General features: G+C 47.0%; 1 protein-coding gene across 8 annotated transcripts in view; it reads left to right on the top strand.

Annotated features, from left to right (window-relative positions):
- Positions 1–23,796, top strand: part of CHD2 (chromodomain helicase DNA binding protein 2) — a 64,279-nt gene that overhangs the window by 20,795 nt on the left and 19,688 nt on the right. For 4 of the 8 annotated variants that reach the window (XM_083713044.1, XM_083713045.1, XM_083713047.1 and 1 more), the window contains 20 exons: positions 230–344; positions 3,768–3,829; positions 5,286–5,411; positions 6,039–6,188; positions 7,883–8,016; positions 8,724–8,949; positions 10,398–10,498; positions 10,763–10,807; positions 10,945–11,120; positions 11,768–11,892; positions 13,339–13,555; positions 14,580–14,669; positions 15,752–15,942; positions 17,187–17,375; positions 18,459–18,621; positions 19,736–19,888; positions 20,993–21,064; positions 21,806–21,955; positions 23,129–23,277; positions 23,424–23,520. In XM_083713044.1, the coding sequence (XP_083569170.1) occupies positions 270–344; positions 3,768–3,829; positions 5,286–5,411; positions 6,039–6,188; positions 7,883–8,016; positions 8,724–8,949; positions 10,398–10,498; positions 10,763–10,807; positions 10,945–11,120; positions 11,768–11,892; positions 13,339–13,555; positions 14,580–14,669; positions 15,752–15,942; positions 17,187–17,375; positions 18,459–18,621; positions 19,736–19,888; positions 20,993–21,064; positions 21,806–21,955; positions 23,129–23,277; positions 23,424–23,520 (2,691 nt within the window). In that variant the 5' untranslated portion in view covers positions 230–269. The remainder of the gene's footprint in view (positions 1–229; positions 345–3,767; positions 3,830–5,285; positions 5,412–6,038; positions 6,189–7,882; positions 8,017–8,723; positions 8,950–10,397; positions 10,499–10,762; positions 10,808–10,944; positions 11,121–11,767; positions 11,893–13,338; positions 13,556–14,579; positions 14,670–15,751; positions 15,943–17,186; positions 17,376–18,458; positions 18,622–19,735; positions 19,889–20,992; positions 21,065–21,805; positions 21,956–23,128; positions 23,278–23,423; positions 23,521–23,796) is intronic. The other 4 variants (XM_083713042.1, XM_083713041.1, XM_083713043.1 and 1 more) reach the window with 1 other exon arrangement.

Here is a 23,796-nt window from a genome sequence, read left to right as displayed (position 1 = left end):
GCCTATCCACCAGGGTTCTTCTTATCTTCTTAACTCTTATCAACACAGACCATCATCCACATTGGTGGGGGCTACTGGGAGGCAGATTCCAAGAAAGTCTGGAGAGTTACAGGTTCCCCATTATTGACAAAAATCCACAGATCCTCCCTCCCCGTCCCCCAAGAAAGGTCAGATCCAGTGGGCTGTTAGCATGCCATTTATGCCAGCTTTTGTTTTCCTTTTTCCCAAGTTCTGCAAATACTAGGCTCTCTCTGTAACGATGGCCCAGCATGCACTGTGCTGGTGATGTCACACCCACCTCAGATCTCCGCTGCAGACGAAAGCAGCTCCCCCTAGGGGCTCAGGTAAGTCCTGTCCTTTTTTTGTTTTACAATATTATGTGGTCTCGTAACTATTGGGCCCATTTCCTCCATTGCCATTGGCTATGCTGTAAGACAAAGCGTTGAAAACAAAAAACAAAAAAATACACACATATGTGTCGTTCAGTAGGAAACTTTTGCTTATACCACACAATATTGTAAAACCCAAAAAAGAACGCTCCTCTTCCCTTCTGAAATGGAGGTGGAAACGCAGAGTAGGCCCATAGCTCACCACATGGAACAGAGGCTTCCTTCCATGGAACAAGGAATGGGGAAGTTTGCTGGCGCACAGTTAGGAAGATTCACTGCTCCCTCACTCCTGCCACCAAGTGATGGTTTGGCTTACTGTTGTGTCCCAACCTGGGTTCGGGATTGGTCTCACTTCAAAGGAATCACAAGCAGTAAGCCGAGAACAAACCTTGGTTGCAGCTTGTGGTTTGTTTGGAGCGACACAAAGCCCAGTGCCGGGTTGGGACATAGTGCTAAGCCCGACCTGTGCAAGTAGTAAAGCGGCTGCAGTTTTGTCACTGTGCGCCAGCATGCTTGCTCGCTTGCCTTAAGCCATAGTTTGCCCCAGCACTGTGTTACACCAGCCTCCCTCAGCCATGGATGGAGTTCAAATCAGTTAAACTGAGCTGATGCAAAATTTCTGCATGTGGACACTGTGGTTGCTAAACAAGAGGCATTTCTTCTTAGGCTGTTCTGGGAATTCTGTCTCACTTTTATGTTTTTTAAACCAACACCATTCAGCGAAGGAACACCTTCACCTGCGTCAATTTGCACATAATCCCAGAAGACACGAAACCTGTTTCTAACTGGGACATAGATACATGAGATACTGGGAAATACATATTTAGTGTTCTCTTAGCTGTCTCCCACCCCCAGGTTCGTCTCCTTATCTGATTGGAACAGGACAAAACGGGGCACTTAAACCTCCCCCCCTTGGGCAACTTTCTAATTGAAATTGCTCCCTCCCAGTCCATTTCCCACTGCTGTTTTGCCCATGTAACCCTAGAAGATCCCTTGCTGTCTTACCTCGTTTGTCTTTCATTTAAAAAAGGTGCTCTTTTCTTCATTATAATGTACACAAAATAAAAATGAAGGAGACAACACCTACAAGCATGTGAGGAGTCGTATGGGTGGAAACGAGACCTCTTGTTTTGGCCTGAAAATGTCTGAAATAGACACAACGGGTGTGTAGGCAAATGTTGGGGAAGGTTTGGCAGGACCCCTCTCCAAAATAAGCCACAGAATGAAACTAAGCTCTTCCATGTCCACTAGCAGTGGTTTGATTTTGCTGGTATGTTTTGGATTCGACCTCAGGACTTCTGTGGTTTTCAGGTCCACACCGGCCACATGGCTGCCACTTTCTTCTCATCTCCTCTCCTGCCCCACCCATAGTGACATGACCCTCCACTTTTGTGTGGGTGTTGGCAGTTGGGAGGATTCTGCGAGTGCCATCTTAGGACAGACTGGGCACGAGATGCCCTACTAGGCTTCTTGCCTGATGACAAAGCTCTGAGTTCAACCTCTGGCCTCCAGATACTGTATTTTGGATGACAGCTTCCTGATAGGAGTTACCTTAGACAGCCAGGACCTGAAGCAAAGCTTGGGGAGGCTCTTATCTGCAGCAGAGAGTGCCAACGAAGGGTGAGACATGCCCACTAGCACAGCACAGAAGCTTTGTGGTGATCGGTAGCTGGCAGGTGGGACTGCCTCGTGTTTTGGGGCAGGGAGCCTTGAAGTTGACAAGTCTGGGCCTGTACGTTGGTGCATGTTGGTGCTTGCAAAAGGGGGCTTGCTTAGGGTTGGCTGACATGTCAAGCATTAGTGGTTCTTGGGAGGTGAAGGTTGCTTAAAGTAAGCAAATGGTTCACATCACAGAGCCATAGAACCGTAAGGTTGGATAGGACTCCAAGGGTCCAGCAGCTCAACTCCCAAATCAAGGATGTAAGTGACAGCGAATAAGCATGTTCCCTTGCCTTTGAACTCTGCAAAGCTCTATTTCATTCTGTTTTGGGTTTTTTTGCCCCCGATGTGCCTGCCTCAAACCCCAGAGAGCTGCTGCCTACCCGTGGAGACAACACTGAGCTCTCACCCCCCCCTTCTTGACCATCTCCCTATCCCCTGTCACATGACTCTTGCTTCTGCCCCTCTTCAACCCCCCCCCCCATGGTTGTTGATTGCTTTCTCAAGGATCTTGCTGGTATGGGGGCAACTAGGGGTGTTTTCTTGCCATGGTGCTGCGTGTTTGTCCATTGTTGAGAAGCTACTTCTCTTTGCCTTTTAATTGCAAACCGCACTTGTATGTAACACATGCCCCCTTCTTTGGGGTCCTGCAGAACAACGGTTTGAACTTTCTGGAGACGGGTGGCTGACCCTCTTCTTCCCAAGGGACAAAATTCAGCCTTGGAAAAGCCTTTGGGGGCTACATGCTAGTGATGGATGTGGCCTCACACACAGGAAACCCAGCTGCCCTCCTCATCTTTGTGGATCAGCTGAGGAGGGTTTTTCCTTTTCGCTCTTGCTCATCAAATGATTCATCTCATGACCAGGGAGGGGGCATAATCAGGGTGCTCCACTGGGTGGAGATATTTCTGCCTACCCTAGTACTCTTTTTGCATTTATTTTTATTTTTGCTACCACTGACAAAATGTGTATGTTCTTACTGGAGAAGAGAGGAGATGCAATGGAAACAAATTGCTTGGGAGGCTGAATCAGGCCAGCTCTGATCTAGAGCCTAGCCCGTCACAAACTTTTTTAGACATGGAAACCCATGTCCTTTAGAGAGGTTGTCAGAGTCACACGTGGGGAAAGGCTGTAGCTCAGTGGTAGATGATCTGCTTGGTATGCAGAAGGTCCAAGGTTCAATCCCCAGTATCTCCAGATAGGGCTGGAAATGCTTCCTGCCTCAAACCATAGAGAGCTGCTGCCAGTCAGTTCAGACAATACTAAATGAGATGGACCAAGGGTCTGACTCTGTACAAGACAGCGTAAAGGTTATTGATAGCGTAAAGGTTATTGATAGATTGCCTTGTGCACTTGGTTTTGTTTTGTTACTCATTTTAGTCTCCTTGCCTTTTGGGGTTTTTATTCCTTGCTGTGTACCCCCTTCTTCACCCATTTGTGCACCTGTAGCAGAATAGACCTTCTTTTTGGGTCAGGGCTGCAGGCGTTCAGGTGCTTGCCCAAATGGCAGATTTTTTATTTTTTTGCTTAGGCAAGGAGAGCCATCTTACTAGTGTTTTGTCCCGAGTAGTTTGGTGTTGCAGCTTTTGCAGTTTGGGTGTGAACGACTTCCATGTCCGACCACCGTTAGCTGATTGTGAGCATTCAGCAGCAGCCAGGTTGGCCTCCTGCGACCAGCCTCGTTCACGGTTCCCCTTCCTCTCTCCTTTTTCGTTTAAGGGAAATAGCGAGTCTGAGAGCGAAAGCCCCAAAAGAAGAGGCCAAAAGCAAATGAAGAGAACGTAAGTTTTGAGGGCCCTGTAAAGCTCTGCATCCTTATTTCTATGATTGATTGATTGATTGATCACATTCTAAACCACCACCTCAAGGTGACTTCCACATAAGAATATTAAAAACAGCTAAGAACACAAAAAACAACAAATGCATTTATAACAAGACTAAAACCCTAACAGATTGATCCTCATTGTGAAGGCCCATTTGTCCAGCTGAGAAAACCAGTTGGAACAAAAATTTCATCCATTGATTCCAGAAAGTACAGCTAGGCTGGGAGTGGGCTGTCATATCTCAACAGGAATGCTGTTCCACAAAACATGGGCAGTCACACTAAACACCATGCTCGCTGAGTTCCTTTTTCAGGAGGGCTATAACATGGGCTGTATTGTTTTTAATGTTTCGCCCTCATATGCCTTTCTCTCCTTCTCTAGGGCAGGGGGATCATATAGCCCTCCAGATGTTTTCAGGCTACAGCTCCCACTATCCTTTGATCCATTGGCCATGCTGAAGTCTAACAATATCTGGAAGGCTACAGGTCTCCATTCATACTCTAGATGCAAAAGGGGGCATCTTCTGTGTAACAGTTGCACAGAAGAGAGAATTTTGGATGGTGCAACTTTTTCCTCACTCTAAAAGCAAAGAGCCCTCCTTGTTGTTGTTTTGTTTTTAAAAAGGAAAAAAGGCAGGGGGAAAGTTCTAGCCAAAGGAGTGGTGGTAATGTTTTTCAGTGCAGTCTTCCACCCAGGCCAAGCTGTGAGTGCTGAGCTTCTGGCTGAAGACCAGTAACTCTATATCAGTGGTATTAGTGTAATGATCAAGAGGCACATAGAGCACATTATCCTAATGTGTATAATAGAGTAAAAAGAGTCAAATCAAGTACAGTTGTACCTCTGGTCACGTATCCTTCCGGTTACATAAACTTCAGGACACGTAAGCAGCAAACCCGGATGTATATTTCCGGGTTTTTGCCACGCACACATGCACAGAAGCGGATCCTCTGGTTGCGGAAACCTCAGGATCCGACCGGAGCTCCAGAACAGATCCCATCCGCAACCGGAGCTACCACTGCACAAAAAAACACCATAGAATGAAATAAAATGAGTGTCAACATTTTGCTCTGTTCACATCACAAACTCCAAAGAGGAAAAATGGCAAAATGTCTGGGGTCAGTTCCTGGTGGGTTTTCCCTTGCTTGCAGCTTAGTACTTGGCCGCACTGAGTGCGACAGATGCCTTTTGATCTGAGACGAGTGAAAGGACATAAAACGCATCTGATCATCCTGGCAGATTTGACGAGAGGGGCTCTGCAAATGTTTTGTTGCACATCTCAGTAAAAAGGAGCAAAGCAAGGAGGACCTTGGGTCACCGACTCAACTTCTCCAGAGTTGCAGGAGTGCTTGTGTGTTCCTTCCGGAACCAGACATTATAATGATAACCCTTGTTGGCGTTCTGCTTATAAATCTAGGGAACGTTGGAAGAGGGAGGGCTCTGAGGACGATGGTGAGGAGGAAGACGGACAGGAACAAGGCACCAGCGCAGAAAGCGAACCAGAGCAGAAGAAAATAAAAGCTCGGAGACCTGTTTTGAGGAGGTAAGAAGAGGTTGGGCGGGTGCTGCCTTCCTTGGGTTTTCCATGCTTCCCTCACCCACCCACAGACTCTGCTTCTGGGCTCTTTTAACAAGTAGCCTGACCTACATATATGTTCAGGAAATGAAAATTTTCCTGCCCTTCCCTGGCTGGGCTTGAGGCTCCCAGGGGAGACTGGGCTTACCTCCCCCTATCCTCAACTGCTTCAGTTGGGCCCCCTTGCTCTCCCCAGCTCCTCTCCTCCCCGACACACCTCCCCTCAGTAGGAACCACCACCACCAACAACCCCACACAAATATAAAATGGTGGAAACAATTGATGGGCTCCCATTAGCCCCAGACAGCACAGTTAATAGCCAGGGATGATGAGTGATGTAGTCCCAACAACATCTAAAGCAAACTCTGGCCCTCCAGATGTTTGGGACTGCAATTCCCATCATCCCTGACCACCGGTCCTGTTAGCTAGGGATGATGGGAGTTGTAGTTCCAAACATCTGGAGGGTGGGAGTTTGCCTGTGCCTTATCTAGAGGGCACCAAGGTTGGGAAAGGCTGTCCTTGCTCAGCAGCTCCCTTTGTATCCCACGGTCTGTATAATACACACCGTGGTATGTTTTCATGCTCGTTTTTTAGAGCAGCGAGCAAAGCGATTGCGAAAAAGGTCTACAAGCCCCAGCGTGGAAAGAGGCGGAGGAAAACAGAGTCATCTGAGGACGAAGATGATGATGAAGATGACGAGGCACCCAAAAGGCAGACCCGGCGCAGAGCAGCCAAAAACGTCAGGTAATGGCAGGCAGGAGCCCTGGTGCACGGAAAACGACCATTTCTAGATTTGTATATGGGCAAAAGCAGACCAGTGTCTGCATGTGAACTCCTGTGTTGTCTTCAGTCCTCTACTAAGAGTGGCCTCTTGAGAAAATTCCCCAAAAATGTTATATTGATGGTATTTGATGCCTTGGAAAGTATAAAAAATGTACAAAAATGTCCCAAAAAATTGTTGGAGATGTGAGGAACCAAGTGTCAATATGTTCCATATGTGGTGGGTGTGTAAAAAGATTAAAATATTTTGGAGTGATATTTATTTGGAACTTTAAAAAAAAAAGTTAAAGGTATCCCTTCTTAAACAAACCAGAATCATTTCTACTCGGTATAACAGGCCCTGACATTCCTCAGAACGTAAGAAAGGTTTCCCTATATGCTACAGTAGCTGCAGGAATATTTATTGCTACACACTGGAAAAGTGATAAAGTCCCCTCCAAATCAGAGTGGCTATTGAAAGTTGTAGAATATGCTGAGCTAGATAACCTTTCAGAAAGGATCAAAGATAAGCCAAAGCAGAAGTTCATCTCAAATTGGGAAGTTCTCAAGAAGTATCTTGAAAACAGCTGCTGTGACTTAAATTCTGTAATAGCCTTTGAATAACCTCTGTAAATAATTTCTACAACAAGAGAATGATACAATTATTTGTACTTTATTACTAAACAAATGGACAAATCTATGCAATAGGTTTCAAGAGAACAAAATATGGAAAAGACGGGAAGTCTGACGCTTTGGAAGAAAATTTATTGTTAAAATGTTAGTTTTTCCCCCTTTTTGTATCAGTTTATTGGTAACAATGAACTCAAGTTTATGTTGTACAGTTGTAAATAAGTATAATAAAGCATAATGAATTTTTTTAAAAAGAAAAAAAAGTGGCCTCTTGAGGGAATGTTTTGTGTATCAAGTCGGAAGGTGCTTTACACTGAGTCAGATCACTGGTCCATGTAGCTCAGTACTGTCTACATCACTGGTTCCCAGTTAGCTAAGTGCTGCAGACCCGTTTTTCAAAAGCCAAGCCATGGCCCCCCTGCTTTTGAAGATGTTTATACAGTGGTACCTCTGGATGCGAACGGGATCTATTCCAGAGCCCCGTTCGCATCCTGAGTAGAACATAACACACGACTGCGTGGGTCGTGTTTTGCCACTTCCGCGCATGCACGTGATGTCATTTTGAGCGTCTGTGCATGTGCGAGCGGCGAAACCTGGAAGTAACGCGGTCCATTACTTCCGGGTTGCCGCAACATGCAATCCCAAAATGCTTAACCTGAAGCTACTTCAACCCGAGGTATGACTGTACGTTTTTGTTATGTGAATGGTGCCACCATAACCTCCAACACATCTCAGCGTAAACCTGGGGCGCATTCCCATGCAAGAGCGTGACACCCCAAAAATGAGTGTTTTTGGGTGCCGCAGTCTCATGTGAGTCGTGCGTCTTGCACGTTTTGGGGTGCCGTGCTCTCATGCTAATAGGACAGGGGACCCAACACGTCAGCAGCCATGGGGGTTGAACCCAGCACTGCCTTGTGACCTCGCCACTCCAAGAGGGATTGGAGCCCCACAGCACAGCAGAATATAAGCACATTTGTTTTTATATATATATATATATATATATATATAGAAAGAGACTTATGCTGTTGCCTTTTTGGTCCTGCCCGAAGTTATAAGGAAGACGATGACTTTGAGACGGACTCGGATGACCTGATTGAAATGACAGGAGAAGGGACTGAGGAACAGCAGGATAACAGCGAGACCATCGAGAAAGTGATAGACAGCAGGGTGGGCAAGAAAGGAGGTGAGTGTCTATAAGCAGGGGGCACCTGCCTTGTGCCAGTGGTCTCACTTGGTATATTTAACTAAACTTGGTCAACTCCCGACAGGGTGATGCACAGGTACAGATAGAAAAAAAAAGCCCCCCATGCAATAGCGTTCAGCAATAAAACAACATAAATGCAAAAAACAGCAGTGCCATTTAACCAACTGAATTATAAAACAAAAAACTTAAAACCAGCTGTTCAATATGCTGGAATGTCTGGCCAAAAAAACAGAGGCTTCAGTTGGCTGCGAAAAGACAGATACCAAATTGGGATGATTTTAGAAGGGGCCAAACAGACAACAGAGAAGGCGCCCGTCTGGTATTTAATGGGAGGGAGTTCCCAAGCATTTTTGCAGGTTTGAAGTTTTCTCACTGCAAAACTCGCTTCTGCAGGAGGCCGTGATGGCCACCAACTTGGACGGCTTAGGAAGTGGATTGGGCAAATGCACAGAGGACAAGGCTTTCTGTGGCTACTAGCCAACGGCTACGCTCTGGTTGGAGCCAGATGTTGCAAACCAAAGGGGTTGGTGGGGGAAGAGTGCTTTTGTGCTGCATCCTGCTTGCTGGTTCCCCACAGGGATCTGAGTTGACTCCTGAGAAAACAGGATGCAGGACAAAGATGGGCCATTGCCCTGATCTGGTGGGCTCTTCCTAACGTTGATTAACTTCTGCTGTCTCTTTGACAGCCACTGGCGCTTCCACCACTGTCTACGCGACAGAAGCAAACGGGGACCCTTGTGCCGACTTTGATCCTGAGAAGGAGGAAGGGGAGCTCCAGTACCTGATTAAATGGAAAGGCTGGTCGTACATCCACAGCACGTGGGAGAGCGAAGATTCCCTGCAGCAGCAGAAGGTCAAAGGGCTGAAGAAGCTGGAGAACTTCAAGAAGAAAGAGGATGAGATCAAGCAGTGGTACGTCTCCTCTGTATTCAGGGGTCCTCTTCCCTAGGAAGGACACTTGCATGAAGCAGGATGCAGGTCTAGCCACACGGAGCGAGCTCCCACACCACTTCCATGTTGGTGTAGTGGTTAGAATGTTTGACTAGGACCTGGGAAACCAGGGTTCAAATCCCCACTTGGCTGTGAAGCTCTCTGAGTGACCTTGGCCCAGTCACGATCCCTTGGTTTAATTTAGCTTCACAGGGGTTTTAAAGGTAAAGGTAAAGGGATCCCTGACCATTAGGTCCAGTTGTGACCGACTCTGGGGTTGCGGCGCTCATCTCGCTTTATTGGCTGAGGGAGCTGGCATACAGCCTCCGGGTCATGTGACCAGCATGACTAAGCCGCATCTGGCAAACCAGAGCAGCACACGGAAATGCTGTTTACCTTCCTGCCGGAGCGGTACCTATTTATCTACTTGCACTTTGACGTGCTTTCAAACTGCTAGGTTGGCAGGAGCAGGGACCGAGCAACGGGAGTTCACCCCTTTGCGGGGATTCTGATCAGCAAGTCCTAGGCTCTGTGGTTTAACCCACAGCACCACCCGCGTCCCTTCTCACAGGGCTGTTACATGAGGATAAAATGGAGGGCAGGGAGCCTGCATGTCGCTGTGAGCTCCCTTGGAGGAATTGTGGGATCAACTCTCAGTGTCACGCCTGAAGTAGGTGTAACATCCTCCCCGCTTCCAGATATGAAATTGGGGCTCTGAACGCTGCTCTTGATTGAAACCTGCTTCAGCTTTTCAAGTGGCTTTAAAATCTTCATGGAATAGTTTGGGCAGGATAGCGCTCAGATGCTCTGGCTCTCAAGGGTCGCCAACCTTTGGGGGCCAATGTCCACATTTGGAGTTTTAAGGGGGTGCCAGTCACAAGATGGCAGCCACGGGGTGTGTGGCATAACACAAAATGGCTGTTGTTGGGGGCATGGCACAATGCAAGATGGCTTCCGTAGGGGTGTGGCATAATGCAACATGGCTCCTCTGGGGCCATGGCATAACACAAGATGGCTGCCACATCTGAAAGAGCAGAAAAAGAGAGAAGGATACAAAATGGTGCAAGACTACCAAATCAAACACACTCATCGGTGAGGAGGAAAGGCACCTATTGTCAGCCACTGCTCTTACAGAAAGAAGCTCCTCTTCTCTGTTTAGAATAGGAGAGAGGGTGGACGTTCAGTTTTGGCACCCAGTAGAAACATGGTCACGTTTAAGAGTGTGTGTTCAGTGTAAGAGAGACTTGAGCCAGTGCAAACAGGAACTGAGCAGGAAGAGCAAACAGTCTCTTTCACATTGTGGATTTTTGAGGAGTTAGGTTTGGAGACCTTTTGTGGGCACCTCAGGGCAGCACATTGGCAGCCTCCTGTTCTAGCTTTTACCTGCACTCACTCTGCAAAGGGCCTTTATCTGTCTCTTTCCTGCACAGGCTGGCAAAGGTGACTCCCGAAGATGTGGAATACTATAACTGCCAGCAAGAGCTGGCTTCCGAGTTGAACAAACAGTACCAGATAGTGGAGAGAGTGATTGGTGAGTCCAGAGCTCTGTGTTCGCCCCACGTATGCCACTGAATGCTAGTTACCAGAGTCGCAGGTGGGGAGAGAGTGCTCTTGCACTAGAGTCCTGCTTCTGAGCATCCAGTGGATGCTTTTAGCCACTGTGAGGACAGGGTGCTGGACCAGATGGGCCCCCTTTGGCCTGGTCCATCTTCAGGGCCCTTCTTACATTCTTTTGATGGTCTTCACAGTTCTACATCGCTGTATTTATTGGTGCTGTTCTGTTCTTGATACGCAGCTGTGAAGACGAGCAAATCGGCAATCCCCGGGTCTGAATTTCCAGGTAACTTTTAACGCTTTTAATGGCTTCACTGAAACAAACGTCGCCAGTTTTTTTAGAAGGGGCCTCGTGTAGGGTAGCACCTGTCAAAGATGACACCAGGCCTTTCCTGTTTTGTTGTTTTGTTTCAACACCTGTAGCTCACAACCGCAAATCCTCCTCCACTGATCCCGAATACCTTTGCAAGTGGATGGGGCTTTCGTACGCAGATTGCAGCTGGGAGGATGAGGCCTTGATAAGCAAAAAATTCCAGCACTGCATTGACAGCTTCAACAGTAGGAACAACTCCAAAACGATGCCCACCAGGGATTGCAAGGTTTGTCTGCTTTTCCTTTACCTCTCTGGACTTTGTTTTGTCCACACACACATAAAATAGATTTGATTTCTCTCCAGCGGATAGTCGCCAGCTGGAAAAACCATATGCTTTCCTTCGTAAATGTTGGTGAACCTTTCATCTATGTGATGCACTCTTTGTAATAACAACAACAACAATAACAACAATAATAATTATTATTATTTATACCCCACCCATCTGACTGGGTTTTCCCATCCACTCTTGGCGGCTTCCAACAAAATATTAAAATACAATAATTCATCGAATATTAAAAGCTTCCCTAAACAGGGCTGCCTTCAGATTGCTTCTAAAAGTCATATAGTTGTTAATTTCTTTGACAACTAATGGGAGGGCGTTCCACAGGGGGGCGCGACTACCAAGAAGGCCCTCTGCCTGGTTCCCTGTAGCTTCACTTCTCGCAGTGAGGGAACCGCCAGAAGGCCCTCAGTGTTGGATCTCAGTCTGGGTGGAGACGCTCCTTCAGGTATACTGGACCGAGGCTGTTTAGGGCTTTAAAGGTCAGCACCAAGACTTGGAGAACCTGCACGGAGAACCTGGTTGCCCTTTCCAACTTTCAAACCCTTCAGTTTTATTCAGTTGACCAAGAGTCGATTATCTTGCCTTCCCAGGTGCTGAAGCAGAGGCCTCGATTCGTTGCCTTGAAGAAACAGCCAGCTTACATTGGTGGTGAGAACCTGGAGCTCCGAGACTACCAGCTGGAAGGCCTCAATTGGTTGGCTCACTCGTGGTGCAAGTAGGTGAAAGGAAGTTGGCTGGAGGGATGATCGGGTTTGAACTTGAGAGTGAATCCAAGCTTTTCGGGACCCTTTTCCTTGGCTTTGCCCAGTGTTGTTCAACCTGGGCTGGTGGTGGTGGTTCACCTGCAAATCACAGGCATCCTCTGTTGTCATCAGAACGGGGGGGGGGGGGGGCTGCTTTATCCTAAGTCAGGCCTTTGGTCCATTTAGCTCAACGTTGTCTACACTGACTGGCAGCATCTCTCTGGGGGTTTCAGAACAGTGTGTGTATGTCTTTCCCAGCCGTATCTGAAAATGGCATGGATTTAACTTGGGACCTTCTGCATGCAGAGCAAATGCTTTGTCACAGAGTTACAGCCCAAAGCCCAGATTTGGGATGTGTTCCTATCCATGCCTATGGTCCACTTAACTTCACCTTTTGTTGTGCCCCTGGCATGCGGACCTGGGAGGTTAGCTATGAAGGAGTGTGGCCCTCCAGCTGAAAAAGATCCCCCACCCCTGATGTAGACAAATGCTGAGCTAGATAGTCAGCTTCCTTTGTGATTACATTTCTGAAAAATCTACTGCTGTATATTGTATATTCAGTGACTGGGGCCCATTTAATTTTTTTAAATAGTTGCCCACTGAGCAGAGTTGGGGTTTTTTTGGATATAATTGTTGGAGGTGGATGGGAAGTGTCTGCCGTTTCCTGAGCTCTTTGCAGGATCGTTTGGATAAAAAAGCAATTAACAAATGAACTAGAAGTACCTGCCAAATGTGCAAATCTGTTTTCTTAAAAAAGAAAAGAAAAGGAGACTTTGACCTTTGCTGAGAACATTATATAGTTGTTAAAAGTTTGTTTTTTTTAAAGTAAGCATGAGACATGCTCTTAAAGGGAGATGCCCTCTTCCCCCAAATCTGTAATAGTAATATACTGTTTCATCTGATGAGAAACGCAGGCTATTCCCAAAGAATGTTCTTAAGGTACTTTGCATTTTTGCAATGCAATGCAATCTTTAATATAACTTTGTGGAGGTCTTGGAAGCCTCACCATGACCCTGCTAAAATCTCTTCCCTCCCACTTTCCCTTTCTTGGAAAGCAAGAAATGGCTCCTCTGGCTATTGGCTTCGTCAATAGGAACCAGTTGGTGGATTTATTTCGGATTCTTTTACGCTGCTACTCATGTGTGCAAGATTCTTGTGGTATCCACACGATGTTGTCCTCGTCAAAACGTTTCTGCAGAGTTGGGTTAAAACAAAAAACCCTTTCTGTATTTTCCACGAAAATGGTAAATCTGAATTAAAAGAGGAAAATAAGGAGGACAATGTTTTGATTAGGATGGCATGCATGAAGAAGAAGTATAAACCTTCTGGCTTATACGAGAAATGCGTTGGAAATGTGAGCTGACCAGTGAGTCGTGGGCATTGATCGTTTCCTCCTCTCTTCTCCTGTGTCCTTTCAGGAGCAACAGCGTCATCCTGGCAGATGAGATGGGCTTAGGGAAGACCATCCAGACCATCTCTTTCCTCTCCTACCTCTTTCATCAGCACCAGCTGTACGGCCCCTTCGTGATCGTGGTGCCCTTGTCAACGCTGACCTCATGGCAGAGGGAGTTTGAGATCTGGGCCCCGGAGATCAATGTGGTCGTCTATATCGGAGATCAGATGAGCAGGAACGCTGTAAGCTACAGCCCAAGAAGCTGGGTTAACACAGAACGTGCAAATGGGAGCGTATCTCGGGGTGGGTTTTGCAAACACAGGGTCAAAAAAAACTCAGCATTCCTGAAGGACTGGGCTGGCAGTGCATTGAACAGATAATTACTTTTGTAAAAACTACAAACTGTTTCATGTCAATGTGTTTGGCTTTTCTAAAGAAGTAGTAATGCAAAGTGAATGTTGAATCGTCCTCCCCAGGGCAAGCCTATATTGACTGTGCAATCATTATTTCTCTTTTCTCCTTATTTGTATTCTTCTTATTTGTAAGAAAGTGCTGAAGCCCCACTAGAAATCTTGGCATACATTCAAATGTGGGGAATATTGCATTAGTTTTCCTCACTACCGTATTGGCCTGAATATAAGCCACACCCGCAAATAAGCTGCACCTTTAAAATTCAAGGGGGGGGCGGGGGGAAAGACAACAACCTGAATATAAGCCGCTCCCTTAAAATTGGGTTACAGGCTGAAAATTGCTGTGGTTGGTAGAATTGTAACTCCGAGCCAATTTTAAGCCTTTGATCTTGCAAACCTGCAAAAGTTATCGTACGATCGCTAAACTCGCAAATCGCTATTCAATTGCTACAGTTCCGCAGGCACTCATACCCGTAAAGGGCAAATGTAGAAGAAAACCCTACGGGTTAATTTCACAACAGTCTCAAGCTCACAAACCGGCAATAAAGCATTTTTTTTTGTTCCGTTTTACCGTATGTCTGTTTCAGCAGTGATATCATAAAAGCCCATTTTTGTAAGGTCACGAATTTAAGCTGCACTTTAACTTCACAGTTGGAATTTGGAAGAAAAAAAGCGTGGCTTATATTCAGGCCAATTCGGTATCATGCTAGCACTGCTTTCCTTTCACACTGATGGAGCAGCTGCATTGCATCCCAGGTCCAATCCTTGGCCTCTCTGGGTAGAGCTAGCAAAGACCTCCGTCTAAGAACGTGCCTTGCCAATAAAGCTCATGCTTGAACTTTTGCCTCCTCCTCAGATCCGTGAGTATGAGTGGATCCATGCGCAGACCAAGCGGTTGAAGTTCAACGTACTCATCACAACATATGAGATTCTCCTGAAGGACAAGGTGATTGCATAGACAAGGGCAGGACTGTTGTCTTTCTCCTTGGAAATGGGCACTCCTTTGTATACCACTGGTGACAAGAACCTCCTCCTTGTTTTCATTGGCTCTCCTCTTGCAAAACGTCTGTGTTCAATGGTACATCTTCAGCTTAAAAACAGGGCATGTTAAATGAATTGCGGAGCAAGGATTTTAACCCGGGTCTTCTGGGCCACAAGGGACTCTGACTTGTTAACGCAGCTTCCTTCTCTCCATGCAGCTCCTTCCTGGGTTGCAATACTTGGGGGGCCAAGGACCCTCTGTAAAAAGCGGCTTGCTTGCTTTGTGTCCCTCAAGGCACCATGAGGTAGCCATAGATCTCCTCCTTGCTCCCAGAGACACAGCACTTAAGTTTTGCCCTGCTCTGAAGTTGCCATTCAGACATGGAGGATAAGGCAGCCAGCCACGATGGCTCTGCTCTGCTGCTGCCGTCTGAGGCAGTTACAGTTCTGAATATGCTGGAAGGGGAGAGAGTGCTCATGTGCTTGAGGGTATCCAGCTTCCCTGAAATGGGAAGGGGGCCAGGTCTCAGCGGCAGAGCAGATGAGTTACGTGCAGAAAATCCCCAGCTCAATTCCTGCAACAAGCTTGTTGCAGGGGATGGGAAAGTTCTCCTTCTGCCCAAGACTACAAGGAGCTGCTACCAGTCAGAGTAGACAGTTCAGAGCAGGATAGAACTGCTGTTGGTATGTGGGCAGAGTGTGTAGCCTAGAACTTCCCCCAGAAACTTCTGCAACACACTGGCCCCACCTGCATTATAAAGCAGTATCCTATCCCTTTAAACAGTCAGGAAGAGTGACTGATGGTCAAACCGTTCTGGAAATTGTAGCTCTGTGAGGATAGTAGGGGTTGCCTCACAATTCTCAGCACGAACTACAGCTCCCATGATTCTTTGGGGGAAGCTGTGGCTGTTTAAAGTGGTATCATAGTACTTTAAATGGAGATGGGGCCTGCGATTTTCTGTGCAGAGTTCCTTTGGCAGATGTAGAAAAGAGCTTGCCAGAAGAGCTAGTAGGTTTGAAAAAGACCTTGTTGATGTGTTTCTCTAGACCGTTCTGGGGAGCATTAACTGGGCCTTCTTGGGTGTGGACGAAGCGCATCGCTTGAAGAACGACGACTCCTTGCTGTACAAGACGTTGATCGACTTCAAGTCGAACCACCGGCTGCTCATCACTGGGACGCCCCTTCAGAATTCTCTCAAAGAGCTCTGGTCCCTGCTGCATTTTATCATGCCGGAGAAGTAAGCCTCCTTACTATGCATCAAAAGTTACACCTGCCCCCAGGGCAAATGGAGCACAAAGGGCGCAGAGCGGTAGGAGCATGAGAGTTTGGAAGAAGCTGTGGGGGTGTTATGAGATGTTGCAGAGGGAGCCACCAAAAGTGCAGGGATAGGTATTCTGAGCAGTCTCTTAAGCCTTCCTTCCTTTGTTCCTTTTTTGGAAAGGGCTTCTAGACTCTATGGTCAAAAGTGAAAATAATAATAATAATAGTAATAATAATAATTTTCTCATTATTTATACCCCGTCCATCTGGCTGGGCTTCCCCAGCCACTCTGGGCGGCTTCCAACAAAATATTAAAATACAGTAATGCATCAAACCTTAAAAGCTTCCCTAAACACGACTGCCTTCAGATGTCTTCTAAAAGTCTGGTAGTTGTTGTTCTCTTTGACATCTGGTGGGAGGGTGTTCCACAGGGTGGGTGCCACTACCAAGAAGGCCCTCTGCCTGGTTCCCTGTAACTCAGCTTCTTGTAGTGAGGGAACTGCCAGAAGGCCTTCGGCGCTGGACCCCAGTGTCTGGGCAGAATGATGGGGGTGGAGATGCTCCTTCAGATATACTGGACCGAGGCCGTTTAGGGCTTTAAAGGTCAGCACCAATACTTTGAATTGTGCTCGTAAACGTACTTGCATGCTTCTAGTCCTTAATACAGAAAGAGTTGGCTTGAAAGGACATTGCCAGTGGCTGGGCAGGGAGCTCTGTACAGAGCTCCTTGCCCCTTGCCCCCCATGATTAGCAGCAGAAGAAAAATAGAGAATAAGATAAAAAAAGAGAGAGATGCAAATGTACTCAACAGAGCTCCAGTTCTTCCAAGCACAGAAAATGGCATAGGAGTTTGTGGCTGAGTGTGAATGCATGCATGGACATGGGTGTGTGTGTGAGCATGTTCCCAGGTGAGTGTGAATCCAAGTGTGTGTGCCTGTGAGTACAAGTGTGCATATATGTGAGTGTGCAGACTCGGGGAGGATGCCCGGCACCTGCCCCTTTCATCTTCACCCTGCAGCCTCTTTCCTTCCTTGCCAACACAAAGTGAGAATCTGCTGCAGATGGTTTTGAAAGCAATTCTGTTCTGAACCTGCAAACTAGTGTAGAATTTGGGTAGCCTTTGATATTTTTTGAGGGTGGGTGGGTCAGAAAGAGGAGGAAGAGGGAGTCCTGCTAGCTCATCTTCACCATCCCTTTTTTGTGCCCTGTTTTCACTGTCAGGTTTGAGTTGTGGGAAGATTTTGAAGACGACCATGGGAAAGGGCGCGAGAACGGCTACCAGAGCCTCCACAAAGTCTTGGAGCCATTCCTCTTGCGCAGAGTGAAGAAGGACGTGGAGAAGTCCCTCCCTGCCAAAGTGGAACAGATCCTGCGGGTTGAGATGTCTGCCTTGCAGAAACAGTATTACAAGTAGGTGCCTGGTGTCATGGCCAGGACTTCCCAGAGGCTGTGCTGTAAGAAAGATTCTCAGTACGCCTCAATGCACCATGGGGAATAAGTTTATTAGATAAAGGCCCCTGTGAACCCCAATATCTCCCCACAACCCGAAGAGGTTGCCTGATGTATCTCTGTGTGATTTATCCATTCCCCATCTCTGCATGTGATTTGGAGTATTTGTTTCCCTCCTGATGCAAAGATAGAGTAGCATTAGCTTCCCGCAGGAGGTTCCCTGTTGCATCTCTGCATGAGTCACTGCCAGAGTCCTATCTGGGCCAGTGACTCGTGTAAGGGCACAGGAGGCAGGTTCCTCCAACACTAGTAGTTTTTGCTCCTGGCATCCTCTTTGCCAGCCTGGTCACCCTCTATATGTTTGGGCCACAAGTTCCACCAGCTTCAGCCACCTGTGGTTCAAACTGTCTGAAGGGCAGCCGTTGACAGAAGCACAAACACCCTTTCAGCTTTACAAGTGGCCTCTGAGTTTTAATTCAGAACCAATGAGGCCCTCCGCTTTCTAGAAGACACGGGGTTTGCGTAACGTCAGGCTGTTTAAATTGCAAGTGGCAAAAGCTGCATTGTCCTTAAATTCCAGGACCATTAGGAAGCAGGGAATGCCTTTCATAGTTATAAGTGAAATCTGCTGCAAAATGCAGCAGTATGGAGTTTGCCCGGTCAGCCACACCCTCGTCCAGGATATTCCCTTCTCCCCTGCCCCCCTTTTATCCTCCCATCAAATTTCTGTGGTCGTGGCACTTTCTCTGTTTTCATAGTTCTCATTTGTAGGGCCCTTCCGCCACCTCAAATACCTTGAGGGTTTTCCTCCTAAATATTATCTTTTGTACTTTTGCTTTGAGCATGATTGCTACAATTGTGGCTGAATTCAGGACCCATGCTCACATATGAATGCCTTACTTCCCTTGTGCTCAGTCTCTGTGAACTTGCAGCACACCCACTTGGTTAGGATCGTCTCCCCAAGTCCCCTTACTAGCCAGCCTTGGAAGTAACACAGTTGGGAGTTCATGTCTCCTGACGCCCCGTTCCCGGCTTGCTCTGCAGGTGGATTTTAACACGCAACTACAAAGCGCTCTCTAAAGGCACGCGCGGGAGCACGTCCGGCTTCCTGAACATCGTGATGGAGCTGAAGAAGTGTTGCAACCACTGCTATCTGATCAAGGCCCCCGAGGAGAATGAGAGGGAGAACAGGCAGGAGCTGCTGCTGGTGGGTAACGTGGAGGGAGGGAGGGAGGGAGGGGGACAGCAAGGAGGGAGCACATTGGCCCATGTGCTGGTTACATAAGCCTGTGGTGCGGCTGCATTCAGAATGCTGCTGCACAGCCGCTTCACTGCAGCAAGGTCTTGCAGAGTTGGAGAAGGGTCAGAAAAGGGGAAACCAAATGGTCAAGGGCATGGAGCAACTTTCCACTATGAGGAAAGATAGTCGCATTTGGGACTTTTTTTTTCCAGCTAAAAGACAAGTAAGAGGCAACATGATAGATGTTTATACAATATGCAGCATATAGTTAAACTGTGGAACTCCCTCCCACAGCATGGTCACCAACTTGGATGGCTTTAAGAGAGGACTGGGCAAATCCATGGAGGAGTAGACTTATCAGTGGTACTAGCCATAGCGGCGATGCTTGGCCGTCATGCTTCTTACCACAGGTGGAGAGAGTGTTCTTGCACTTGAATCCTGGTTGACGGTTTCCCACAGGCAATCTGAGAACAGGATGCTGGACAAAATGGCCCATTGGCCTGATCCAGTAGGCCCTTCTTATATTCCCCATTGCACACTGCTTCTGGACATCTGCTGTGTTAAATGTGTACAAATGTGTAACACTTGTATAGCAGTTTTAAGTGTTTGAAATCCTTCACATGTATTGTCTAGCTGTAATCCATGGGAGAGCTCCGTAAGGCTCTGTTAGGCTACATTCCAGTAGCCCCACATGACCCAGAGGTTGCTTCACACCTAATTTCTTCACCCAGGCAAACAGAATCACAGTGCAAGAATGCTTTCCGGCCATGCAGAAGTACTTGAGCAGGATATGTGAGGTCTGTGGCCTGGAGCAAGTCCTAAGGGCCAGATAGATTATCTTAGAGGGTCATACTTGGCCCCTGGCTCTTAAGTTCTCCACCCCTGTTGTAAGTTAAGCCAGCAGCATTGTCACCCATATTACAGATGGAGACACTGAGGCTAAGACAGATCGGCTTGCCTAAATCCCCCTATGTCAGTTCACGGCTGGCTAGGCGAGATTCAAACGAGGGATCTTCCTGATTTGTAGGGCTCAGTCCAGGTTGGAAGCGCCATTTGCAAATGACCACCATGTCCCCTTCAGTCTTTAATCAGGAGCAGCGGGAAGCTCATCCTCCTGGACAAACTCCTGAGCAGGCTGCGCGAGAGGGGCAACCGAGTCCTCATCTTCTCCCAGATGGTGAGAATGCTGGACATCTTGGCAGAGTATCTGGCCATCATGCACTACCCTTTCCAGGTGAGGCTGCTGGGGTGAAACAGGCACGAGCTGCTGGCTTGCTTGGTTCAAAGGAGACGGTCTTAGATAAGCTTCAGACGTGGAAACCAAAGGGGCATGGGAAGAAAAAGAGGGGATGATGCATTTTGTATTTTTATTATTGAATTTATACATCATCCATCCTCCCCAAAGAACCCACGTACTCCTTATGCATCACACATAAGTCTGCAGAGGACTTCCCTTTGATGTTAAGATACTGTGGGCATACAGAGACAGTGTAGTTCGGTTTCCTGAGAATCTCGGCTTTTATTTTAAAGCGAGCAAGTTTCTAGTCCTTACAGTGTTCAGGGGGCACATCTCAGCCCAGCAAAAGTACATTTGCTGGTTTGGCATGGGACTTCATCCAGTGAAGCTGAATGATGGAATATTCAGGGTGCATAGAAGAAAGTCATTCAAGCACATCATCAAACTATGGAACTCACTCCCACTGGAGGCAGTGATCGGATGGCTTTAAAAGAGGATTGGACAAATGCATGGAGGAGAAGGCTATCAATGACTACTAATTGCAAGAGCTGTTCTCTGCTTCTGCATATCAGAAGCCACAGGGCGGAGAGTTCTCTTGGCCTTGGGTCCTGCTTCCCACAGCCATCTGGTTGGCCTCTGTAAGAACAGGATGGTGGACTAGATGGGCCATTTGCCTGATCCAGAAGGGCTCTTCTTATATCCTTATGGGACCCTCTGCACTGAAATCTGCCACTGAGCTTTCCCCTTTCCACGTGGCCTCTTGTGTCTTATGCCTCCTCATGCATTTTTTTTTTTTTAAATAAGCGCTTCCACAAGCAGTTCCTGGCTCAGGGCTTGTAATGGGAGCTGCGGAGGCACCTGGTGCCTGTTGAGGCTTCCCAGGCACCGTCCCCTGCGGCAACAAGGTTATTTTTAATCACTGTTATTTTTAAAGTGTTGCCTTGCTCCAAGCTGGTAGAAGCTGGACAGGGATTTGAGTTTCTGAACCATCCACTGCAGCAGTACCCAGGGTATTGTTTGTTTTTGTGTGAGTGTGTGTAAGTGTGTAAAAGCAGTGATTCCACCAGTGTCCTTTGATTCAATCACTGTTGTTCTTTGCAGCGCCTGGACGGCTCAATCAAAGGCGAGATCCGAAAGCAGGCGCTGGATCACTTCAATGCTGACGGCTCAGAGGTAATGATCATTGTGACCTGCCCATTCAGAGGGAGGGCAGCAGCTGGCGAGGTCTTCTGAGGGGAGGCAGCGAGTACCACAAGAAAGGGCATGTCGTGTTTATCATCTTTATCAGCCATTCGTCGCTGATAAAGAGGGTGGATTACACCGAAATGGCGAAAATGACCGGGAATATCAGAAACCAGGAAGATAGAAACTTTAACAAGGAATGGGGGCAATTTATAAGTTATTGAAGAGAACACTGTAAACGACTAAAAACTTTGGCAGGATTATAGTAACACTTCTAATGTAAAAATGGATTTTTAAGATAAATGGAGAAACTATAAGATGCAATAAAAAAAAGTTTGACAGTGGAAATCATGGAGGGATGAAGGGAAGCCTAAGGGTTCAGGAAATCTTATTATTATGATTAATGTTTAAATTCAAATGTATATTGTAAAACTGAATTAAAAAAATTAAAAAAAGAAAGGGGATATTGTTGCAAACATTCTGCAAAAAGTTTTTCTGGGGATTGAAACTTTTCCTTTCTATCCATGCTTTGTCCCTGGCTAGCCTACCAGATCTTTTTTTCAGCCTCTTATCAGAAACATCTCTGTGCAGAAATCTTCCCTCTAGTTCCTCAAAGGTTTTCCCTCCAAAGGAATATGTGTGTCTATGTGGTTATTGTATTGCATATCACTTCTTTGGAATGCCTCAGGGATTCATGTCCTTAGCGCTGAGGCCCCTTTTTCTTCTCCTCAGGACTTCTGCTTCCTCCTGTCCACGCGAGCTGGTGGCTTGGGGATTAACTTGGCCTCTGCTGACACGGTGGTCATTTTCGACTCGGACTGGAACCCTCAGAATGACTTGCAGGCTCAGGCCCGGGCTCACCGGATAGGGCAGAAGAAGCAGGTCAGAGAAAGAGCCGAAGTTCTCATGTTGCAGCCATGGATGGGTGGCAGCAGCCCCTAAGATTCTGGAACGCCCACAAAGTTCCTGCAGGCCGTTTTCCAGGGTTGTTTTTCTTCGGACATGACAGTTACCTCTTAGTTCTGTGCCAGTTATTTTCTTCATTCCGTAGGTGGAGAGGGAGACGGAAAGATAGAATTTGAGGTAACACCAGGAGAAAGGGATATTTTCTGCCCAATTTCAGTCATGGAATCCTTTTTTTGTTTTTTTAGAGGTTTAATAAGACGCTGTTATTCATTGCTATCACTGAATTTCTGTCCCGTCCTTTCTTCCAAGGGTGCCCAGGGTGGCAGACATCTAAAAGTTTAAAAGAGGATCAGACAGATTCATGGAGAAGTTTTTTATTGGTATTTTAAAAACAATATGAAGACCAATAATAATAATAATAATAAACATTTGAAAATCATCTAATAAGTTTGTTGGGAGACCCCCCTATTTCTCTCCCAGAGCTATATTCCCAGAGTTTTCTGGGAAGAGGGCTTGATTGTTAAACCTCCCTGGAATTGTAGCTCTGTAAAGGGAATAGGGCAGGCATGGCCAAACTTGGCCCTCCAGCTGTTTTGGGACTACAATTCCCATCATCCCTGACCACTGGTCCTGTTAGCTAGGGATGATGGGAGTTGTAGTCCCAAAACAGCTGGAGGGCCAAGTTTGGCCATCCCTGGAGTAGGGGGTCTCCCAACTACTCTCAGCACCCTTACCAAACTACACTTCCCAGGATACTTTGAGGGAAGCCATAACCATTTAAAGTGGTATCATAGTGGTTTAAATGTATGGTACAGACGGGAGCCTTTGTAGAGAGGTATTTCCACAGTTGGTTCAGACCTCTACTTTAGAAGCAGCCACAGTCGTAAGACATTAAGGGGAAACAAAACCTCTAAGCTGTTTACGTGTGGCACCTCCTCTGGCTTGCAGGGCAGGAGTCAGGGGCAAAGTAGTAGCTCATCATGCAGAAGGACCCCTCAGGTTCAGTCTTTGTCATCTTCAGTTAAAAGATGTTGTGTTTACGGGAGAAAGAAAAGCTTTTGTTGGCTTTCATGCTCTGGGGTAATAGAGGAACCGGTATCTGACTCTGGAAAATGGAGCTTTTATCTGTATCCCCCCCCCCCCCCGCAGGTGAATATTTATCGATTGGTTACCAAGGGGACGGTGGAAGAAGAGATTATCGAAAGAGCCAAGAAGAAGATGGTATTAGACCATCTGGTGATACAGCGCATGGACACCACTGGTCGAACTGTTCTGGACAACAACTCTGGCAGATCCAAGTAAGGGGGATGAGAGAGGGTGGGGACAGGTTCTCTTGAGGACTGCAGATCCAAACTAACTAGTCTCTCTTGGGTGTATATCAGCCTTCCTTGAGATGCTGCCCTCCACTAGGTCCAACGTCCACTTCCTTTTTGTTCCCTTTCAGCACAAACCCCTTCAACAAAGAGGAGCTGACGGCCATCTTGAAGTTCGGTGCGGAAGACCTGTTCAAAGAGCTGGAAGGGGAAGAGTCTGAGCCACAGGTGAACCCAGCCGGAAGGGTTTTTGGTTGGCACACTTTGTTAGAGATGGTTTCCCCCTGAAGGTTGTATTCAAAGCTACAGTGGTACCTTGGTTTTCGAATGTCTTCGTTGACGAACATTTCGGTTTTGAACACCGTAAACCCAGAAGTAAATGCTTCGGTTTTCAGACGTGCCTCAGAAGTTGAACCGGAAATGCTGCTTCCATATTGAGTTTTCCGTTTTGAGGCTTCCATACTGAGTTTCGGTTTTGGAATTCGAATGGTCTTCTGGAATGGA

Source organism: Podarcis gaigeae (assembly GCF_964106915.1).
Source record: "Podarcis gaigeae genome assembly, chromosome: 14".
Taxonomy (NCBI): Eukaryota; Metazoa; Chordata; class Lepidosauria; order Squamata; family Lacertidae; genus Podarcis; species Podarcis gaigeae.
This window is presented reverse-complemented; position numbering and strand designations above follow the sequence as displayed.